A 25,014-nucleotide genomic window follows, 5' to 3' on the forward strand; every position below is an offset into this window, starting at 1 on the left:
GCAGGTTCTTTGGAGCACTCCACAACACCACAACAGTACGTTCACCAGTACCCAACACATTCAGCAGGTTCTTTGGAACACTCCACAACACCACAACAATACGTTCACCAGTACCCAAGACATTCATTGGAACACTCCACAACACCAAACACCCAGCAATACGTTCACAAGTACCCAAGACATTCAGCAGATTTTTTGGAATACTCCACAACACCACAACAATACATTCACCAGAACACAACACATTCAGCAGGTTCTTTGGAACACTCCCCAACACCACAACAATACGTTCACCAGTACCCAAGACATTCAGCAGGTTCTTTGGAACACTCCCAAACACCACAACAATACATTCACCAGAACACAACACATTCAGCAGGTACATTGGAACACTCCCCAACACCACAACAATACATTCACCAGAACCCAAGACATTCAGCAGGTTCTTTGGAACACTCCCCAACACCACAACAATACATTCATCAGAACACAACACATTCAGCAGGTACATTGGAACACTCCCCAACACCACAACAATACATTCACCAGAACCCAAGACATTCAGCGGGTACATTGGAACACTCCCCAACACCACAACAATTCATTCACCAGTACACAAGAGATTCAGAAGGTATAGTCTGGAAGGTATATTTGAAAGACTATTGGGCCTACTCCAGTCAAAGTTGATATGAGATTATTAAACAGTCATACATATTGGATATTACATTTAAAGACAATCGGTGCATGAATACAAAATCTGTCTATTTAGCTATCACTATATTTCATCAACAACCAGACCTGTTCGTCATGGGTGGAACGAGCATTCATTGTTACAGCCATCTGCATGATGCTACCCCTGCGTCACAGGGCCATATGACACAGTTGAACCAATCAAATCAACTCGAAAGGGTGCACGGGAATCACGCAAGCACGAATACGGTGTTAGCGTTGGGCGTCTCAACGTGCGCTATGGGTGAGGGACGAGGGGCAAGGGGAAAGATCATTAACTGTATTATCTGATGTCAGGTTGACATTTACAATAAAATATGTGCACCTTGCAGCCAGGAAACTGCAAGCTTTAAAAGATGACAAAACAGAAAGAGAACATGAGCTCCAAACACTGCCACAGCATTGTACACACTTACCAGGAAGGGCATGTGAGCTCCCAACACTGCACCAAACACCAGCCCATCCAGAAGGTCAAAGTCATAGTTGACAATCCATCGAGAAGATGGGACCCCACCTTCAATTGAGGGGAAACAAGGCAGATAAAAACAACATAAAACATATTCATTTAAGAAAGGGCTTTCATTTTGGTGAAGTCAACTTCAAGACACAAAATCATTATCAAACATAATATGATTATCTTACCACCTTAATAGACACACTTCTTTGAGAGGCATTTGGAAGTTAGAGTACTAAGTTTGTTTTTGTTTGTTTTGTTTGTTTTGTTTGTTGTTTAACGCCGCACTCGGCAATATTCCAGCCATATGACAGTGGAGTGTAAATAATTGAGTCCGGACCAGACAACCCACTGATTGACATCATGAGCATCGATCCATGCAATTGGGATACAATGACATGCATCAACCAAGTCAGCGAGCCTGACCACCTGATCCTATTAGTCGCCTCTTACGACAAGCATAGTCGCCGTTTACAGCAAGAATGGGGCGCTGAAGACCTCTTCTACCCCAGATCTTCATGGGTTTGGAGTACTAAGAAAGGATAAGATATATGATGAACAACTTTTTTATTAATAAAGAAGCTGTAATTGTAATAAAGAAGTTGTTCATCCATACATCTTATCCTTACTTAGTAGACACAGTCTCTTCATATTTCACTTCCCCTATGTCGGGCCAACTCACCATTGGGGCAGTTCTCCCACACTGTGTGCCTGTAGTGTTCAAAGTAGTGGTTGAGCCAGGAGAGTACGATCCGCTCAGAAACACAGTAGACGTTGCTGGACAGAGGGTCGGGGTTGATACTTGGCAGGGTCACGTTGCGGTCCGGAGAGGCTATGGTCTTCAGTGTGCGAGGCGTAATCTTCGCCAGAACCAGGGACTGCAAGTGAGACAGGAATGTCATATGGATCTACGTCATGAGGATCTTCCCCTGTCCAGAACCCCTATGTTCATCAGCACTTGATAATCGGTGTTTGTGATAAGGATCGAGACACTAGGTGTTGAAAGTAGAGAGTAGGCATAATACTGTGAATTCTTAGCACCCTTTTATTAACCATAGGGTTGAAATAAACGAGTACGTAAATATCGTAGGTCGACTGGGGCAAATATCACATCACGCACACCAGTCTATTGTTCAAGTCATTATTGTTGACGTCATAGCTGAAATTTGTTGACATCACACAACAATTGTGGTTTTCAAGACGCCAGTCGATACATTTTTCTAAAGTGGAGCTCAAAAGGATTAAGAAATAATGAATAAAAGAGAAATTATTAACTTGTATGTGTGTCATTCTGATTTTTTTAAACTCGTGAAAGATTTCATGTTTTACCCTTGCTTTTGCTCAGAAAATACAAGAATTCTGAGACTTGTTTTGTAAAATTAATATGACAAATATGCTCGTAAAATAATCACTATGTATTAACCACACATGGAGACCATCATGACAACACAGTAGAAATCATCATTAATGGGTAATTGAATGACTACAGCCACGATCTGAATCAGTAAAGTTATTGTAGCATGTGAGACTATCGACAACCGCCATGCAGCCTCCGACTCACCTTGTATATCTGCAGCAGTATGTCCGTCCATGCTCTCTTGGACACAGCTTCGAACACGTCCTCCTCCAGCTCTTCCTCATTGTCACGGATACGGCCAGCCTCCTCAGTCATCCCCTGGTTCACCAACTCCATCTTGAGCTGCTGCTGAAGACGCTTCCACAGACTGTAGTCACGTGGCTCCATCAGATGCTCCGGCCTGATCGCAGCTACACAGGCTCCCTGACACCTGCGCAAACAAGCAAAAAAATCTATTACACAACAGATTAATTGATGAATTACCTGAGAAAATGTATGTGTAGAAGAGCAATGACTTACCAGATTATGTGAACAGGTAGATTCAATAAAGATTACCTGAGGAATGAACAGGTAGATTCAACAATGACTTACCTGAGGAAGTGAACAGGTAGATTTAATAATGACTTACCTGAGGAATGAACAGGTAGATTCAACAATGACTTACCTGAGGAAGTGAACATGTAGATTTAATAATGACTTACCTGAGGAATGAACAGGTAGATTCAACAATGACTTACCTGAGGAAGTGAACAGGTAGATTTAATAATGACTTACCTGAGGAATGAACAGGTAGATTCAACAATGACTTACCTGAGGAAGTGAACATGTAGATTTAATAATGACTTACCTGAGGAATGAACAGGTAGATTCAACAATGACTTACCTGAGGAAGTGAACAGGTAGATTTAATAATGACTTACCTGAGGAAGTAGACAGGTAGATTTAACAATGATTACCTCATCAATGACTTACCTGAGGAAGTTGACAGGTAGATTTAACAATGATTACCTCATCAATGACTTACCTGAGGAAGTTGACAGGTAGATTAAACAACTACCTCAGGAAATGACTTACCTGAGGAAGTGAACAGGTAGATTCAACAATGACTTACCTGAGGAAGTGAACAGGTAGATTCAATAATGACTTACCTGAGGAAGTGGACAGGTAGATTTAACAATGATTACCTCATCAATGACTTACCTGAGGAAGGTGAGAAGTGTTGAGTGTTGCCAGTAGATCTGTTTGACCCTCTCTAGGGGGTCAGCGGGGAGGGAGGAGTTAAGGGGGATCCCTGGGACAGGGCGCCCACTTAGATGGCTGATCATGTCGTAGATGGTCTTGAAGTCCTTTTTGAGATTGTTGGTGTCCCAGCCACCAGACTTTGGACCCTTGACCCCCTCTTCCTCCGCTGGCTTGCGGGAGATGGCCCTACAACACAGACAGATATTAGATATGCCGTGTAATCACAGATCAAAGCTTTGTTCAGTTCACAGGGTGAGATCAGTGATGCTCAGAGAGATACACAGACAAATATTGTATATACAGAGTAATACTATATCACGTGTAATTCATGGAGACATGGTTCCTCACATACCGAATGTAAATTATGCAAGACATGATTCGACACATGTACTTCATGGAGAAATATGTTTGACACATACTACATGTAATTAATGGAGAAATATGTTTGACACATACCACATGTAATTCAAGGAGAAATATGTTCGACACATACCACATGTACTTCATGGAAAAATATGTTTGACACATACCACATATAATTCATGGAGAAATATGTTTGACACATACCACATGTACTTCAAGGAGAAAACATATATCACATGTAATTCGTGGAGAAATAGTTTCAACATATATCACATTCATGTAATTCAAATGGCAAATTAGTTTTGTCACCGCCATTACCTCTAATTTAAAGTCTATCAGTTAAAGCTATAAAGAGTAACTATATTATGCATTTGTTCCTGTATATCAGTTGAGAGCAGAGAATACTACAGAATTACAATCTATAGGCCACCGCTAACTGGTGTGAGTTTGTCAGTAATATGAAGCATCTTTGTTAGTTACTGTCTCCGATAAGAAAATGTCAATATGGCAACATGCTAACATAAAGTGCACATTCAGTAAAATATTGATTCACAACTGATTCATTCAATGTTTGACTAAAAAAGTGCATGAAATATTGTTAACACAGATCTGAACCATCATCTTCTACCCTCAGATTGTAGTGTAATCAGTGCAATGTTAACACAGATCTGAACCATCATCTTCTACCATCAGATTGTAGTGTAATCAGGGCAATGTTAACACAGATCTGAACCATCATCTTCTACCATCAGACTGTAGTGTCATCAGGGCAATGTTAACACAGATCTGAACCATCATCTTCTACCATCAGATTGTAGTGTCATCAGGGCAATGTTAACACAAATCTGAACCATCATCTTCTACCCTCAGATTGTAGTGTAATCAGGGCAATGTTAACACAGATCTGAACCATCATCTTCTACCCTCAGATTGTAGTGTTGTAAGGGCAATGTTAACACAGATCTGAACCATCATCTTCTACCCTCAGATTGTAGTGTAATCAGGGCAATGTTAACACAGATCTAAACCATCATCTTCTACCCTCAGATTGTAGTGTAATCAGGGCAATGTTAACACAGATCTGAACCATCATCTTCTACCCTCAGATTGTAGTGTAATCAGGGCAATGTTAACACAGATCTGAACCATCATCTTCTACCATCAGATTGTAGTGTAATCAGGACAATGTTAACACAGATCTGAACCATCATCTTCTACCCTCAGATTGTAGTGTAATCAGGGCAATGTTAACACAGATCTGAACCATCATCTTCTACCCTCAGATTGTAGTGTAATCAGGGCAATGTTAACACAGATCTGAACCATCATCTTCTACACTCAGATTGTAGTGTAATCAGGGCAATGTTAACACAGATCTGAACCATCATCTTCTACCCTCAGATTGTAGTGTAATCAGGGCAATGTTAATACAGATCTGAACCATAATCTTCTACCCTCAGATTGTAGTGTAATCAGGGCAATGTTAACACAGATCTGAACCATCATCTTCTACCCTCAGATTGTAGTGTAATCAGGACAATGTTAACACAGATCTGAACCATCATCTTCTACCCTCAGATTGTAGTGTAATCAGGGCAATGTTAACACAGATCTGAACCATCATCTTCTACCCTCAGATTGTAGTGTAATCAGGGCAATGTTAACACAGATCTGAACCATCATCTTCTACCCTCAGATTGTAGTGTAATCAGGGCAATGTTAACACAGATCTGAACCATCATCTTCTACACTCAGATTGTAGTGTAATCAGGCCCAAAAAAAATGTAACAAACTGTATTTTCTAAAATATTCAAACACGTCTTCACTGAGGGGTGATGAGAAAGATAAGGATTGGGCTGAGGTAGGTATGTAAGCTTGTGATAGGACACTGTGCACGGAATATCAGCAGATGACCTTATTGTTTGGATGGTGTCAATGGTGATCCTGGGATGTGTTCGGCGTGACGAGAGAACGCTTTAACCATGAGGCTACCTGACCGCCCACATAAGGATCAAAAGATGAAGGAAGTAATGTATAGTCTGAGAAGGGATATGGTTGATATTAAAATGAAATTATAATGATTATGATTATGATGGTTATTATTATTATGATTATGATTATTATTATTGGCTGAACCTACATGTCTCTCTGAGTTAGGAAGAACTACTGATGGTATACAGACAGTCTATGTCAACTACATCATCTAGACTCTAGATCCTTCACTTACATGGAAGAACGTGGACGTTCATCTCTGAAACAAATCAGCAGACACTCAAATAATGAATTGTCTTTTCTTGCTCCTTTAAAAATATGTTGTGATGTGCCTACTCTGGGAGAGATTGATGATGCTTTGTACTAACACTCGGAGAGACGCTGGTATTGCTTTGTACTTACACTCGGAGAGACGCTGGTATTGCTTTGTACTTACACTCAGAGACTCTGGTATTGCTTTGTACTTACATTCGGAGAGACTCTGGTATTGCTTTGTACTTATGCTCGGAGAGACTCTGGTAATAATTGTACTTACATTCGGAGAGACTCTGGTATTGCTTTGCACCTACATTTGGAGAGGCTCTTGTATTGCTTTGTACTTACACTCGGAGAGACTCTGGTATTGCTTTGTACTTACACTCGGAGAGACTCTGGTATTGCTTTGTACTAACACCCGGAGAGACTCTGGTATTGCTTTGTACTAACACTCAGAGAGACTCTTGTAGTGCTTTGTACTTACACTCGGAGAGACTCTGGTATTGCTTTGTACTTACACTCGGAGAGACTCTGGTATTGCTTTGTACTTACACTCAGAGACTCTGGTATTGCTTTGTACTTACATTCGGAGAGACTCTGGTATTGCTTTGTACTTGTGCTCGGAGAGACTCTGGTAATAATTGTACTTACATTCGGAGAGACTCTTGTAGTGCTTTGTACTTACACTTGGAGAGACTCTGGTATTGCTTTGTACTTACACTCGGAGAGACTCTGGTATTGCTTTTTACTTACACTCGGAGAGAATCTGGTATTGCTTTGTACTTACACCCGGAGAGACTCTGGTAGTGCTTTGTACTAACACTCGGAGAGACTCTGGTATTGCTTTGTACTTACACTCGGAGAGACTCTGGTAGTGCTTTGTACTTACACTCGGAGAGACTCTGGTATTGCTTTGTACTTACATTCGGAGAGACTCTTGTAGTGCTTTGTACTTACACTTGGAGAGACTCTGGTATTGCTTTGTACTTACACTCGGAGAGACTCTGGTATTGCTTTGTACTTACACTCGGAGAGACTCTGGTAGTGCTTTGTACTTACACTCGGAGAGACTCTGGTAGTGCTTTGTACTTACACTCGGAGAGACTCTGGTATTGCTTTTTACTTACACTCGGAGAGAATCTGGTATTGCTTTGTACTTACACCCGGAGAGACTCTGGTATTGCTTTGTACTCTGGTAATAATTGTACTAACACTCGGAGAGACTCTGGTATTGCTTTGCACCTACACTTGGAGAGGCTCTTGTATTGCTTTGTACTTACACTCGGAGAGACTCTGGTATTGTGATGGGGAAAGGTCCCCCCGGCCATCCCATAGAGGAGAACCATCTCTGCACAGCAAACAGGACCTCCATGTGAAATATTCCCTCCTCAGTATCTTCATCAGGGAACATGGCCGACCCCAGAGATCGTGTAGCAAGACCAGCATTGATGCGGCAGTTGATGTCCGACCCAGACTGCGGCTTGTTCATGGCGCCATCACGAGGGTGAGGTGTGCTGTTGTCAGCTGAATCTGAAGCAGATAAATCCTAGTGACAGCTCTGAATGGTTCGGCAATGACTTAGGTGTGAAGGGTTTTCTGTAACCTGTAATCAAAGTACCCCCGCCAGGACATGGACAGTAGTTGAACCAATCAGGACAGCCCTACCTGTGACACTGTCGCTTGACTCGTAGCTTGAGGAGGAGATCTGGAAGTTGGAGCTGGTGGCGCTGGTGCTTGGGCGGCTGCCGGAGTGGTTGGGGGACTGACACGGCACCAGCACGGCCTCACCTGCACTCAGAGTGTCCTTAGAGCCTAACAGCTTGTGACCCTTGGGGGAGGAGCCCTGCACACAGAGGATGGTCAGTTAATCTAATGATGGGAACAAACAAGGCAACGAATGAACGAATGAACGAACGAACGAACAGACGGATGGACGGACGGATGGATGGACAGATGGAGGGACGGACAGGCAGACGGACAAACGAACGGACGAAAAAATATTTAACGGTAAAATACATGAACTACACTGATGGGTTAGTTGATTCAAGGTCATATAAAACTGCAAACCGTGATCTAAACCAATTAGTAACATACTTGCAATTTTATGTGTTTTATAATCCTCTAAACTCACAAAAAGTAGGAAGCTGGGAAAGTCTTAATGCAGCATTCTGCACAAGAACATTCTACACTAGAAGCACCCATGTGACGAATTAACCTGGATTTTCTATGAGTCAGTGAGTTGGGTTTAACACCGCTTTAACAGTATTTCAGTCATTTCACGGTGTATCGACTTGATGTTGGTAACAAGCCTGAAGCGATGCAGTTCTAAGACGTTTACCACTTTGGTGAAACCCATGAGCACAGTTGTAGTGCCGACAAACCAAGTAACATAATTTGGACTCGAACCCACAATCATAGGCTTCTGGTATGCGCAAGGGATGCAACTCTGCACAGTTGAAATTGCGGCGTTATAGACAACTGGGCAACCCGTGCCCCCTGATTTTCTACAATACAGCCAGGCTTCCTTCTATCTGTGACTCTCTTTAATTCATACACTTTAAAGAGGGACTAGGCTTGGGCTGACTGTCCTTGATTTGATTTGATTTATTTGCATTGTCTGCTGAATCCATCTATTAGATGTATATCAATCTGGAAGTTAATTATTGCCCAAATTACACAGACACAGTGTCTCGGTTTCAGGCACTTATAACCCGATCAGGCCCCACTTGCACAAAGTGATCTTAGCGCTAAGACCATTGTAAGCCTATGTTAAAGTATGGGAGTTACGATCATCTTAGCGCTAAGATCGCTTTGTGCAAGTGGGTCCTGGTCCTTGTCTGTGAATGGGCTGTTAAGCAGAGGCCGTACAGCATAGTCCCTTTTTAAAGATAGAGAAGACTGAAGTACATTTTCACAGACTATCTGATGGTCACTGCGATGGAGAGCCAGGAATGGGTAGCAGGTCAGCAGGCAGTTGTCCGACGATGCGGTCACCATCAGGGAAAATCTGGAAACCAAGGTGAAGGTCACACACGAGATGAAGACACAAAGTCATGTGACATGTAGCATATTGGCACTGACTGGTCCTACCACAGAGCATGTCCATGACATTGAGCATAGATAGCCATTACTACAAGAAGGTGGGTGTGAGTTGGGTTTAACGCCGCTTTTAACAGTACTCCAGTTATATCGCGGCGTGTCAGCCTAATGTGGGAGGAAAGCCTGAAGTGATGCAGGTCTCAGACGTTTACCACTTCGGAGAAACCCACGAGCACGGGTATGGGGCGGACAAAGCTAGAGTGAGTGAGTGAGTTTGGTTTTACGCCGCTTTTAGCAATATTCCAGCAATATCACGGCGGGGGACACCAGAAATGGGTTTCACACATTGTACCCATGTCGGGAATCGAACCCGGGTCTTCGGCGTGACGAGCGAACGCTTTAACCACTAGGCTACCCGACCGCCCCTGGACAAAGCTAGAAACAATCGGGGTGAACTGGGATTCAAATCCACAATCATAGGTTTCTGGCGTGCTCATAGAACGCAACTCTGTGCAGCGAATTGCGATGCCTTAGACGACTAGGCCACCCGTGTCCCCACTACAAGAAGGTAAATAACTCAGATAGTACAACTTAAATGATCAACTGCCTTACAATCAACTTTTAAATTGATACATTATTCTTCACGAACAACTGCATTTTGCAATTATGAAATATAGATGTGGCATGGATTATTGAAATATGCTATTTAAAACTTGTCTCCTACATTCTGGAAATGAGGCAGACATCCAGTAAGTTACCAATACTTATCAGTAAAACATTATGAGTTATCTCCCTTACATTCTGCCCTCTGTGTCCTTAAAGTTGATTGGCTGAGAAAAGGAGATCGGTTTGGGGCTGATGAAGGTGACCTTGCAGGGGATACAGCAAGGGTCAATCTGTCCCTCATCTCCAGCACAAGGCTTGATTTCTGGAGCAAGAGTTGAAAGTATATATGAAAGCAAAGGCATGCAACATACGACACTTAAAGCATGACTTTTAAACAAAACTGAAGTTAAGGTCAAGTAAAGTCAACGTAGCAATTTTGCAGGTTGTACTACTTAATCACACATGCCTGACCAAAATTAAAATAAAAAACCGACAACAGCGTAATACAGACAATACAAATAAAAAACGAAATTGTCCCCCGAATAAAAGAATTTGCCACTGCGGGAATTCTTGTGGGGATTAAAATGAGTTCCCAGTCAATGATTTTAACAATAGGACCGGTGCCAAGTCTGCCTGCTTCTGCCCAGGATTTTTTATTCTCATTATGGCCTTTTCTGTCCACAACAATTTATGCCTTTTTAGTAACAACACTGAAGATGCCTTCAGTGAGGCTACCAACACCCTTTTGGTACATGGGAATCGGGGTCTATTCAGAGGGTATTTGGGACTCAAACAGGAATGTTTGTCATAAAAGAGCTAGTCACAGATTGTTCATTGTTATCTAAATTCTTAACAATGTCAAGATCGAAGGTGCACCTGTAGCTTTAGGCCCAACCCAAAATAGTTTTGTTTTGCAAGCATGTGATTTCAGCACTTTCATTTTGACTTTTAAAAACATTCTACAAACATTAAGAATTTTTCTCTCTCCAAAACTGACTAAATGCATCGAGGAAAATTTATACAAAATCAAAATAATTGTTTTCCGTTTACACAACCTTTAACACCTTTATTTGAATGATCAGTAGATTGTAGACAAAACTGTGACTGACCTTGACCTTGAGGGAAGTGGACAGTGAGAGGACTGATACTGCTACCGTCTTCACACTCCACCTCGGGGAGCTCGACACTTAGCGTGTCCGACCTGCACAGACACAAGGGAGACCAGCATTAGAAATGAAACATGTTAAAGGTCCTTGCGTCCTTCAGGTTATTGCTTTAGTATTTAGATGTAGGGAACCACTAAAATTCAAGGTTTTCATGTCTCCCTGACTTGCATTCTCAACTGTGAATACTGCAGACACACTGTACAGTTTGTACCCTGTAAACGTTTATCTCATCAAGTGACCTGAGTAAACATGTTATTTGACAAGGACAAATGTTCTGTTTATTATGTATTTTCTCACAGATCTTTATGATCTTACCGCGAAAACCATTGTCCTTGAAACAGACTGAAAACAGTTCCAACATAAAGCGTTAATAACTTCAGTGAGATATCAAACATATTTAGGGAGATAAATACAGTATTTCATCACTAAGAACATAATTGAGAAAAAAATGAAAGATTTGTCCAACCCTGGGTCTCGTTCCACAAAGTGATCTAAGTGCTAAGATGATTGTGAGTGAGTGAGTATGTTTTTTATGCTACTATTAGCAATATTCCAGAAATAACAGAAATGTGCTACACACAATGTACCCATGTGGGGAATCGAACCTGGGTCTAGGCTACCCCACTGCCCCTAAGATGATTGTAACTCCCATGCTTTAACATTGCCTTACTGCTAAGATCACTTCGTGGAACTGGGCTCAGAACATTTGTGAAGTCTTATTTTACAGTAACTTCTTTGAGTGGCATTTAGAAGTTGGTGTGATGAAGTAAGACAAGTTCTATGGATGAACAACTTCTTTATTACAATAAGTGCGACGTTTCGGTGTAGGATCCTAACACCTTCATCAAGCAAGTGATGCTTTGAGTGGCATTTAGAAGTTGGTGTGATGAAGTAAGACGAGTTCTATGGATGAACAACTTCTTTATTACAATAAGTGCGACGTTTCGGTGTAGGATCCTAACACCTTCATTAAGCAAGTGATGCTTGATAAAGGTGTTAGGATCTACACCTAAACGTCGCACTAATTGTAATAAAGAAGTTGTTCATCCATAGAACTTGTCTTACTTATTTTACAGTACTTTGTTGACCACCTCTAAAAACACATTTCCTACACAGTTGCAACAGTCCCAGTAGTAAGTACTGAGATCACATTGTGTAACACTAGTAGGTCACTGTGACAACCTACACTCGGTACTGCGAGGTCAGGATGTTGAATTCACAGGAGACTTCCGTGGTGAGGGGCACAGGGGTGAAGCAGATAGCCAGGGGGTCAAACCAGACCCGGGGTGCCTTCAGCTCCCCCAGAATGTGCAGGTACTGGTAGGGCTTGTCCCACAGCTCATCCAGGACCACCGGCACCAGGCACTCAAACTTGCCGGGTTGAGCTGCAAGACAGACAACACTGAAAAACAACTCATAGAGGACCACCGGCACCAGGCACTCAAACTTGCCGGGTTGAGCTGCAAGACAAACACTGAAACACAACTCATAGAGGACCACCGGCACCAGGCACTCAAACTTGCCGGGTTGAGCTGCAAGACAGACAAACACTGAAAAACAACTCATAGAGGACCACCGGCACCAGGCACTCAAACTTGCCGGGTTGAGCTGCAAGACAAACACTGAAACACAACTCATAGAGGACCACCGGCACCAGGCACTCAAACTTGCCGGGTTGAGCTGCAAGACAGACAAACACTGAAACACAACTCATAGAGGACCACCGGCACCAGGCACTCAAACTTGCCGGGTTGAGCTGCAAGACAGACAAACACTGAAACACAACTCATAGAGGACCACCGGCACCAGGCACTCAAACTTGCCGGGTTGAGCTGCAAGACAAACACTGAAGCACAACTCATAGAGGACCACCGGCACCAGGCACTCAAACTTGCCGGGTTGAGCTGCAAGACAGACTAACACTGAAAAACAACTCATAGAGGACCACCGGCACCAGGCACTCAAACTTGCCGGGTTGAGCTGCAAGACAAACACTGAAGCACAACTCATAGAGGACCACCGGCACCAGGCACTCAAACTTGCCGGGTTGAACTGCAAGACAGACAAACACTGAAGCACAACTCATAGAGGACCACCGGCACCAGGCACTCAAACTTGCCGGGTTGAGCTGCAAGACAGACTAACACTGAAACACAACTCATAGAGGACCACCGGCACCAGGCACTCAAACTTGCCGGGGTGAGCTGCAAGACAGACTATCAAAACAATACCATGGAATTGGGATTCAGAACTTTGTATTTCAATGTCAGGTACACACCAACATGAATAGAGTCCAAATCAAACTTGTTGCCATGGAAACATAAAAAATATAACACCCTAAATAGCAAAAGGCACCAGTTGACAACCTAGTTTTTGTGTTTGCAAAGTTTCAAGAAAAAATACTTGTTAGTTCTAGTGATAAGGTCCGGACACACACACCAATATGAACAGAGTCAAAGTCAAACTTGTTGCCATGGAAACAGGAACAAATGAGCAAAATAGTAATAAAGCCCTTCATGTCACTGGACACCCAGGACACACTGACCAGGACAGAAGTGGACAGAGATCTCCTGGGTCTGCCCCGGCTCCAGCTCTCCCTCGATCCCCCGACTCGGCTTGCTCTGCAGCTGCAGGAACGGCACGCCAGAGGAGTGGGTGAACTTCAGCGACCCATCCTCTAGGGCCTTCGTTGGCTTGGACAAGTCAAACGCCCACTTGAGGTTGCGAGGGCTGTTGTTGACTATGATGAGAGTCTATAACAAAATGACAACAATGTGCAACATGAGCAAGGTGGAGACATTCCCCAGTGTTTATCTGCATTGGGGTAGTATTGTAATCTGGGAGATCAAGGTTTCTACTTTTGAGGGTAATGCTATTTTTCAGGGCATTATCATTTGCAGAAGCCTGAGGTCTTCCATTAACTGCCTGACGAAGGAGAGCAGTTAATGGAAGACCTCATAATGCCCTGAAAAAGAGCGTTACTGTTATTATAGCTAAAGTGGATGGAATTTGTTATCAAATAAAAAGAAACAACAATATCGGTTTTGAAACATTTACTACAACCAACATGAATGTCACTGACCCACTTTTACAAATATGGAAATGTCATAGGACAAACCAGATGACGTCACTATTGAACGTGACGTCACTTCTCCCTACCCTATGACGTCACCTAACAACGGGCGTGATAATGGCCGGTCGTCCAGCAATATGAGGGCATTATCAAGTTACAGTGGCCTGCCGTTTTCTGATAACATGTGGGTGGTTTAATGATAATTCTATCCATTTTAGCTATAATGATAAATAACAAAGTCGTGGTATCATACAAATTTAGTTTTTGACTGACATTTTAAGAAAGGTAAGGATAAATGTAATGTAAAAATGACAATGATTGCATTTGCAGTGCCAGATTCAAGCGCAGAGCACATGCCATATGAGTGAGTGAGTATGGTTTTACGCCGCTTTAAGCAATATTACAGCAATATCGCGGCAGGGGACACCAGAAATTGGCGTCACACATTGTACCCATGTCGGGAACCGAACCCGGGTCTTCACCGTTAACCACTAGGCTACCCGACCGCCCCACCCTAACTCAAAAGATCAGAATACATGTATATTCATATTCCAACTTCCTGGGGAGTATACACCAAAATCAAAGTCTCCTCATTTTCAGAAAGTATTTTCACCCAGAGTAAGGGTAACGACACATTCAGTGATTGAGTGAATACAGTACAAATTGTAAAATGTTTCCGGGGGTGAAACATTGAATGGAAATAATGTATTAGTAATGCTAGGAATATGTTTCAGACCCTTCCGATATAGACAAAAGTAGATGTGACCAGCCAACTAGTGCTACACACTGTTAGCGTTAGGTAGGACTGGTGGAAGTAGGAGTTGGTAGTTTCACATTGTTTTCAATATGTGGAGAAAACCAAGACCAAAGTCTGGAATATTATTATAGTGTGAGGAATGGAACTCAGACCCTTTGCATGATGAGCAAACGCTCTACCTACTGGCCTAAGCTGCTGTAAGAGAAGGCGTCAGGCTAAAGTTTCTAAACACTCTGACTATCTCAGCCTAGACCCACACGTTAAGGGAAAACCTGTCTGTATGAACACAAGTTAACAGGACCAGCATAGGCCCAGGCCTAAAGGGGTTAATCTGTGCGGGTTCGTTATATCAATCAATTTAATATGATAAATCATACAGAAAAAGGGCGGGACCCAAAAAATAGTTCGTTATATTCGTCAGTTCGTTATAAGCATGTTCTTTGTAAATGTAGTTGACTGTATACTACTCAAAAGAAGTTAAAGAACACCTCATTGTTTCATATGAGTGAGTATGGTTTAACGCTGCTTTTAGCAATATTCCAACAATATTCCAGCAATATCACGGCGGGGGACACCAGAAAAGGGCTTCACACATTGTACCCATGTCGGGAATCGAACCCGGGTCTTCGGCAAGACGAGTGAATGCTTTAACCACTAGGCTATTCGATCGCCCCTTGTTTCATATGACTATCAAGGCGCGTGAGTACAACCCTCCAACTGTGGGCATCCTTTAATATTTCAATCATTTCACTGAAACTTGTCATGTTGGCTATACATGCACTGTAGTGTATTAATACATCGTATGATTAGTGGCATACTGAATTATGGAACTAGTCATGTAACACAAGTATTCATAGCCCGCATTGAGGACATGTTTGGATATTGTTAATGACATATTAATTTAGATTGGTGTTAAATGCCGCACTCAGCAATACTCCAACTAGATGACGGTGGTCTGCAAATAATCGAGTCTGGACCAGACAATCTATAGATTGACATCATGAGCATTGATTGGGATATGACGACATGCATTAAACAAGTCCCGTTAGTCGCCCCTTACAACAAGCACAGTCGTGTATTACAACAAGCATGGGTTGTTGAAGACCAAATCTATCCCAGATCTTCACGTGGTGAAACGTTAAATTCCTGTCATGATGGCGGGCTGTGAGAGAAAACATAAAGTGATTCATGTGCATTGATTGGGATATGATGACAAGCATCGACCAAGTCAGCGAGACTGACAACCTGATCCCTTTCATTGTCTCTTATGACAAGCATGGGTTGCTGATGACCAATTTTAGCTCGGATCTTCACGTGGTGAAATGTTAAAGTCCTTTATCACCCCAAACTGGCTCCAACAGGAGATATCGCTTGTTTGAGATCAAGCGATATCTACATTGTACATATCTCTGCAATGAAATTGCATCACAATGCTTTGCCGACCATTGTGACATCATTAGTTACCATGACATCACAATCAAATGACATCACTAATGGCTCTGCTACTGAAGTTGTAAGCAGTACTTTTTACACATAAAAACACTGCTTATTACTGTCTTCAAACTGAAAAAGTTGGAAGAATAATGTTGGATGATAAATAAAATCTCACCCTTGTGTCTTTTGATATCAAATATATCAACATTTGTTCATAAAAATGGAAAAACTCCTCGGCAAGCCTCGGAGTTTTTCCACTTTTATCAACAAGTGTTGATATATTTGATATCAAAAGACACTCAGGTGAGATTCTGTGTATCATGATGATGTGCTGTGAGAGATAACACAAGTGATTCAAGTGCATGATTAGTGTGAGTGAATGTTGCTTTATGCCATTGTCAGAATCACTATAACGATGACCTGTAACTGAATCAAGTCTGACACAGGAATGGTAGAGAGGTGTAACTGTTGTACTGTCATCAAGTTATCTGACATAGCTACAAGTATCACCTGAATCTAAAGTTCTTATCAAAGCAGTGAAGTTGTATGCCCTTTTTACTATCAAACTACCCCTTGTCTAGTAGGGCTGGGACAGGTAACTCGGGTACCTGGGCCGGGTGGGTACTGAGTAGGACCCGGGTACCCACAGGACTACCCGGACCCATGGTTAGTCACGTGATATATTGTTTAATGACAAAAATTATCTAAAACTATATGGTTACACTATAAGTCACTAATACCTCAATTCTTTCTGACAATCCACCCATTCCTTCTGACTTTTATATGTTTGAATAAAGATAAAACTTCATGCATTTAACTTCAGTGTATGCATGAGCGGATCATCTTACAATCTAAATACATTTTGCCAGGGCTACAGTCAAACTTTTCTAAATAGGACAGTTTGTACCTATCTCTAAATATCGACAGTGGGTACCCGGGCAGGGTCGGGTAATAGGGTGGTGGGTACCTGGGTAGTAAATTTGGACCCGTCCCAGGCCTATTGTCTAGGTAGAAACTACCAATGGGCAGCACATTTGATCTCACCTCCAACCATTATTTAATTGACAGTTTAACAGGCATACAAATTCATTGTTTTAATATGAACTTCAAACTCCTGTGAAAAAATTAGGATGTTACCATGTTTATTTTTCTTTAAGAATTTCTTCATAAAGAAATTTTTAAATGTTATATCTATTACTTGTTATAGAGTAAAGTAGAAGAGTAAAATAATATAACAATTAGGTGTGTCTAGGTTATAATATCTCTCAACTGGTAACTGCAAAACCATCAGTCAACAAACTAAAATCTGTGCTATAATATATACCTGGGCATGTTTCTGTGAAAAGAAATGAAAAGACATGAGGACATGGTAGCTAATATACATCTCCAACCTACTACATCTTCAGACATAACTAGCTTATGCGTGAGTTTGGATTAAGGTCACTTTGAACTGTATTTCAGTTATATCACTGCATATCAGCTTAATATGGGAGAAAAGCCCGAAGAGATGCCGGTGTTTTACCACTTTGGTGAAACCCACAAGCACGGGTATGGCGCTAACAAACCTAGAAACATAATAGGGAGAACCTGACATTCGAACCCAGGCTCATAGGATCCTGACAAGCCTAAGGGACACAACTCTGCACAGTGAATTAAGGCATTTAGAGAAAGAAAAAAAAGTATTTCCAAAATAATGATTTCTAATGAATAACTTATAATACATTGACGATTTTTTCACAATATTTTCATATTTTTGTCTGATTTGTTTGAGAAAGCAGATTTGGGAATGCTCATAATAAAATCAATATCAAAAATTGGATTGGCCTGAAAACAATCAGCATAAAATAGAATAAAGCAATGTCCAGCTGTATCAAACCTGGTCCCTGTTTCACAAAGCGATCGTAGTGCTAAGATGATCGTAACTCCCATACTTTAACATAGACTTACGATAGTCGTAGCGCTACGATCGCTTTGTGGAACGGTGCCTGGTACTATGTATCAGTGAAGACAGTTTACCTTGGAGGCTCCGATGCCGGTATCCTTGTACATCTCATGCATGCTAGCGGGAAGGTAGAACTCTATCCTGTTCTGGGACAGCTGTAATGGCTGCCGCAGTGCCGTGGCAATGACATGTTTCCTGGGTGTGACAACCATAAACGGCTGGGGGCGGGGGTTGATGATGTGCTGTAGACTGTTCTTCTGTGAGGGGGCTGGGGTGGGAGGGAAGGGCGTGGGGGCTGGGGTGGGGGCACCCACGTGGTTGATGACACATGGCATCACAAAGTCGTACGCAGCAACCTGCAAGAGTGAAATACAGGTCAGGTATATTTATGTTCATCACTGGGTTTACAGAGTAGGCGGTCAGTGGTCAGTGGTCAACATTAAATGGAAATAATAATCACGTTTTTTATGTTTTTACCCCCCCCAAAAGAATTGTTGATCATATGAAATATTATGTCATAGATAAGTTAACAGATTAACTTTATGACTTCATTGACTAACTTTAATTTAGTTAACAGATAGCCTGAAGAAAGAAGAATGTTCTCAAAACTGTATTCAACATTTGTGGAATTTTGTGTAACTGTGACGATAGGTGAGTAGGCTGCTTCCTTAGACACTTAGTCTCTGAAAATATATAATTTTGATAGAAACAAGCGACTATATTTAAATTGAAAAGGAGCCCCAGTGTGATGGTAGATTCAGAGTCCGGGGTCAATCTAGACTTGCTATAGGGACATAACATTACATTAAGGGCTGGGCGAAAGGGAAAATAATATGGTGTAGGGACTGTGAGAGTCTAGCTGCTACCTCTGAGGGCATGAAGGTTATCTCCCCTGGCACAGTCTCCTCCGGACCCAGCGTCACCGAGTACATCCCTTGGTTCATCAGCTGGTAGTTGTAGTCATCTGCATCGTCAATAATCGTCAAAAATCATCAATAGTTGATATCAGGAATAGTTACGTCATACAATAGTTTATATCAGGAATAGCTACGTCATACAATAGTTGATATCAGGAAAAGTTACGTCATACAATAGTTGATATCAAGAATAGTTACATCCTACAATAGTGGATATCAAGATAGTTACATCCTACAGAAGTTGATATCAGGATAGTTACATCCTACTATAGTTGATATCAGGATAGTTACATCCTACAATTGTTGATATCAGAAATAGTTATGTCATACAATAGTTGTTATCAGGATAGTTACATCCTACAATAGTGGATATCAGGATAGTTATGTGATACAATAGTTGATATCAGAATAGTCACATCCTACAATAGTGGATATCAGGATTAGTTATATCCTACAATAGTTGTATCATTGGTTATGCAATTTTCTATTTGTGAAAACTTGAAACATTAATTGACTTGAAAAGTGTTTATAGGTAGAACATTAAGTTTAAAATATTTTGTAAGGCACTGTTTCATCTTTATAATTGAAAAACTCTGTTCAATCCAGATGATACCACTCTAAGCATACGATGTGAAATTGACCAGATTAACAAATATCTAGATGTGCAACTCATACTAAGTCATAGGTCAAAAGAGGTCAAGTGGTACTGCAGCTAAGGTTCAGAGTAATGACAAGCAGAATTTCACTGTTTATCTGTGAATCTGTGGCTGTTGTGTTTCACTGGTTAGGGTGACCTTGACACTGACCTTGAGTCTGGAACCCTGGGAAGGCCAGCGTGAAGTCCTTGAAGCGTGTCAGGTCGAACTCCATCTTTGCCTTGGTGACAGTCTACGACACCACCATACAACACAAACATAGTGGTAAATACCTCAGTCTGTGACATCACAATACAACAAGCATAGATGTGCATACCTCTGCCAGAAACACCAATGAAGAAAATGTCAGAGATGCTTCAGGTGTTAACTTCATCAAAAACATCATTTGGGTAATACTTTTTTCAAAATTGAGTTTGTGAGTAAGCTTCACACCTGTCATATTGTAATGAGGTTACTATATTATTAGTGGTATGCAAGAAGGGCTACAAGAGTTATGCCCCTTTGCAAACAACCAGTTTGTTCCATCTCACAGTGTAGAATGCATGATCATGTATCCTTAGTTACAGTATGTATATATATTCTTCTTGATTGTGATGCAATGTGCATATGTTTTTAATGTTGTCATGGTAATGCCGGTAAGATGGAGAAATCAGTAGTGACTGAGGATTTAGTAAAAGATACCACATTTTGAACTACAGTCATCTTTGTTGTTATTATTGACTACTGTGTTAAGACGAGGTGTTACAATATCATAGCTGTGGATACTAGCTGTGGACGCTATGAAAGGGCTTTACACATTGTACTGGGGATTCGAACCTGTGTCTTCAGCATGAGAAGCAAATACAACACCCTTTACCCTGTCAAGAATAATAATTTAAGAAGCATTGAACCATCTGACCTTCCTTATTGAATACTTAGAACCAGATCATCCAAGCTATCCTGTGCCCAGTTAATCAGTCAAGTAAGTGCAGGCGTAGAAACTAACATATTTAGTCCGCTAGTCCTTATAATGATAACATATAGCAAACCCCTTAAAAATGGCAAATTTCTACTAGTCCTTAAGATACCTTAACTATTGGCCAGTTTTGCAAGGACTACAGGACTAGTGCCAATTTCTAACGCTGAAGTGAGTGAATGTTGGTTTACGCCACAGTCAGAATCATTTTAGCTTTTTCCAAGCGGGCTGTAGATATCAAGTCTGGCAAACCTGTGGTCTACTGCATGAGCAAAGATTCATATAATTTATTTTTTTTGTTATTTGACACCAAACCTATCAACGCACCACCCATATGACAATAGCGAGTAAATAATCAAGTACGGACCAGACATTCCAGTAATTGAAATTAAGAGCAGCCACCCACACTCTCAGAGTACGATGACACAGTATCAACCAAGTCACCGATCCTAACCATCCGATCCATTAAGTTGCCTCTCACGAGAACCATAGGTTTATGGGAACCAGTGGTAACCTGGTCCGCACTTGCTGCCCCATTGTACCGGGTCCAGTGTTACCTTGTTGAGCAGCTGGAACTGGATGGTGGACCCGGATCCGCAGTACACGCCACCGAAGTTGAAGGAAGGCTGCAACACAAACATCGCACGTCAGTAGCAGGTCATGGCAGCACAATACATGCGGCTCCATCTCAGCCATTTCACATACAATGTAAACTCTAGCTGTAAACGGGATGCTTGCTATACTATTGATATCTGGATCAATACAACAGATGAATTAGATGATATGTCCGATACCTTGTTTGATCTCCAGCATCTATATACAGAAGCAGCCATATATACATCTAGTACTCTTGATCAAAGGAATTATTTTGGTCTTTAGATACAACATGAATATATGTATATGTCTGTAAATAATCAAGTCTGGATCAGACAATCCAGTGATTGACATCCATCCACGCAATTAGGATATGATGACATGCATCATCAACCAAGTCAGCGAGCTTGACTACCCAATCCCGTTAGTCGTCTCTAACGACAAGCATACTCGCCTTTTACGGGCAAGTATGGGTTGCTGAAGAGCTATTCTATTCCAGATCTTCATGGGTACTTCATGTATGCCACTTAAAGATGCTATAAATGTATGCTTCATAAAAGCCACATTATCCATTTTCCAAAGTGTATCTCCGACTCCAAAAAGTCTGTACTTCCTCATGGGGATGGTAACATCAAACTATCGTGTCATTTCTGACTTTTGATAAAGGCGTACCATGCTGATGTCGACACTCGGGGGCTCCACTGTCCCCCCCATCCTCAGGTCGATGGTCTTCCCCCCCTTGATGGCCAACTGGACGCGGGTGTCGAACTTGAGCACAGCGTCTGGGGTGAGGGATACTCTCAACTCGGCTGTTCCTCCGATGGGCACCACTCCATGGACCGGACTCACGGTGAGCCCGGGGAAAGGATTGGGGTCCAGGACCTGTACACGGACAATACAGAGTGAGATGGATGGACAACTCACCCTAACACCGGACTAACAGTCAGCCGAGGAAAACATTGCATCAGGACTTCACACCTATCATGGTTCTCAAGTTATGGTTGGTTGGTTGGTTGGTTGGTTGGTTGGTTTGTTGTTTAACGCCGCTCTCAGCAATATTACAGCTATATGACGGCGGTCTGAAAATAATCGAGTCTGGACCAGATGATCCAGTGATTGATATCATGAGCATCGATCCACGCAATTGGGATCGATGACATGTATCAACCAAGTCAGCAAGCCTCACCACCCAATCCCGTTAGTCGCCTTTTACAAGCATAGTCGCCTTTTACAGCAAGCATGGGTTGCTGAAGACCTATTCCACCCCAGAATCTTCACGGGTCCTCAAGTTATGACTACTTCCAGGGCCCTGCTTCAAGTGATCTTTGCGCTAAGACTGTTGAAAGTCTATGTTAAAGTATGGGATTAACAATCATCTTAACGCTAAGATAATTTATGTGGTATGGGATCCGGGCCAACTTGCACAAAGCGATCTAGACGTTGAGATGATCATTTCTCCCATACCTCTTCATAGGCTTCTTAGGGCTAAGATCGCTTTGTGCAAGTGGGCCCAGGTCTTATAAAACAAGCAATGGAAATAATATCCATCATTTTCACATACATCTGTTTGCTTCTCCTTCAATGAAATTATTCCTGAACACCTGCTTGCATAGTGAGATCCACCATTGAGAGAATAACCTATGCACTACAAGGAATTACGGTTGAATTAATTTTGTTCAACTACCTGGGTAGTTCAACTTTTATTCAACATTCATTTCAAATTTAATTCACTATGCACAGATAATCTATAATTCCATGTCGGTCCTCTTTTGGAAAAACTGTAAAAAAATGTGGGTTGATCTCAACATCAGCTGAGTTACTCTATTGTTGGAATGACATCACATAAATTGTCATGACATCACAAAACAGTTGATGATGTCATCCTCAATGAACAATGGGCTAATAGGATGTCACGGTGCTATGGGTCTAATCACAAACAATGAAAACAATGGAACAATTGTTATAATACTCAATGAAAATTACTGAAAATAAGTTCACTATTGCCATGCCCTTATGAGCAATATTACACTCTAATCAACATGTCATATTCACAGCCTGTTTTGGAGAGTTATGGTAGAATCTACACTGAATACTGTAAACAGCTTTATTTCTGCGCCGTTAAAATATTGCGAATACCATGCCAAAGACAATACTGCGACGAGATATTTTTGCGAGTTGCCATGTTGAGATGACCCCTCACATACCAAACAATAGACAGCTTCTCTCCGAAGCTAGTTTTTCTGAGTTGGCCGGAAAGTTGACCGGAAGAGATTGCGACTAATTATCAAATACGATAATTGACTCAACTCAGTGTCATGTCATGTGTGGACAAAATTGCAAAGGACACTGACGCAATCAAGCGAGGTTGGAAGAAGGCAGGATTACTGTGAGGTAACAGTGACACTAACTGGTCTGTTTACACTGTCATTTGTGATGTATTGTGTGACCATTCTGCATTAATTTGTGTTTTTAAATTATTGAGTAACTTGTAGTTATGGTTGATGATTTCAACATTTGATGACGTATTGCAATGAATAAAGTATGTATGTATTATTTATACTTATTTTTGCGTTTTTAATTTTTGCGATTGAGTCTCGTTCGCAAAACTCGCAATAATAAAACGGTCGCAAAAAATTCCCTGTTTACAGTTTATACAGTCAAGTCCCATTTATCCGACATGGCTGGTTACATATGATTATGTCAGATAAACAAGTATGTCGGATAAACGAAATTAAGTAGTGCCAATGTTCGTCGGGTCATGGTTGGCAAAAGGTTCTTCTGATGTGCCCTGTTTTCTTTCTTTAAAGCATTAATTGTTTATTGTTAAGCAAATTTATCTCTGCAGCTTTTAATATGCAGCTACCAGCCGACTCGTGTAGCATCAAAACACTGGCTGTGTACTTGCGGGCGGATGACCACGGAGTAAGCTGATTACTGTGTCGGATTAACGAGACCGAGTGATTTCGCTAATTCGTTGCAAATTAGGTGTGTCGGAGTCGGAGTGCGAGACTGTCGGATTAACAGGTCTAAATAGCACTGATTTAATCGGTTCCCATAATTAGAGTTGGATAAAGCCAATTGTCCGATTAACGAGTGTCGGATTAACGAGACTTGTAGATTCTTCCATATACATATTACTTGCCATAGTCTTGATTCTTTACAATTATCACAGATACTTTTGAAAATACTGGACTGAATTTATATGTTGTCTGTGCACTTGCTAGAAAAAAAAATATATTACTGACTAGTGGCAAGAGTCTGTTAACATTGTGTGTGTGTGTGTTTATGTACATCGTTGTGACTTACCTGGAAGAAGGCATGGTTCTGACCAGCATTATGGAGCAGAGCCGTTCTGGTGGTAGTCAGGTTTACAGGAACCTGGCCAAACATTATCCTTCGTTCCACAAATTGAACTGAGCTGGTGCCAAGCTGGAACGTAAACATGACCATGATTCCAATGACAAGGGTATGACTTTAGGCACG

At 41.6% G+C, this 25,014-nt stretch overlaps 1 protein-coding gene across 1 annotated transcript in view; it reads right to left on the reverse strand.

Moving 5' to 3' along the window:
• The window catches only part of LOC139473714 (cilia and flagella-associated protein 47-like), a 75,973-nt gene that overhangs the window by 32,324 nt on the left and 18,635 nt on the right, over window positions 1-25,014 (reverse strand). The window contains exons 20-38 of the mRNA XM_071256433.1: window positions 24,838-24,960; window positions 22,204-22,413; window positions 21,495-21,563; window positions 20,133-20,214; window positions 19,276-19,373; window positions 18,484-18,765; window positions 17,792-17,803; window positions 13,749-13,956; window positions 12,390-12,588; window positions 11,147-11,238; window positions 10,230-10,359; window positions 9,300-9,399; window positions 8,058-8,235; window positions 7,673-7,922; window positions 6,373-6,396; window positions 3,741-3,968; window positions 2,745-2,970; window positions 1,866-2,061; window positions 1,146-1,243 (exon numbers count right to left, since the gene is read on the reverse strand). Coding sequence (XP_071112534.1) covers window positions 1,146-1,243; window positions 1,866-2,061; window positions 2,745-2,970; window positions 3,741-3,968; window positions 6,373-6,396; window positions 7,673-7,922; window positions 8,058-8,235; window positions 9,300-9,399; window positions 10,230-10,359; window positions 11,147-11,238; window positions 12,390-12,588; window positions 13,749-13,956; window positions 17,792-17,803; window positions 18,484-18,765; window positions 19,276-19,373; window positions 20,133-20,214; window positions 21,495-21,563; window positions 22,204-22,413; window positions 24,838-24,960 — 2,805 coding nt within the window. The remainder of the gene's footprint in view (window positions 1-1,145; window positions 1,244-1,865; window positions 2,062-2,744; window positions 2,971-3,740; window positions 3,969-6,372; window positions 6,397-7,672; window positions 7,923-8,057; window positions 8,236-9,299; window positions 9,400-10,229; window positions 10,360-11,146; window positions 11,239-12,389; window positions 12,589-13,748; window positions 13,957-17,791; window positions 17,804-18,483; window positions 18,766-19,275; window positions 19,374-20,132; window positions 20,215-21,494; window positions 21,564-22,203; window positions 22,414-24,837; window positions 24,961-25,014) is intronic.

This window comes from Haliotis cracherodii, unplaced genomic scaffold (assembly GCF_022045235.1).
Source record: "Haliotis cracherodii isolate W230 unplaced genomic scaffold, xgHalCrac1.p SCAF_3, whole genome shotgun sequence".
NCBI classification, from domain to species: domain Eukaryota; kingdom Metazoa; phylum Mollusca; class Gastropoda; order Lepetellida; family Haliotidae; genus Haliotis; species Haliotis cracherodii.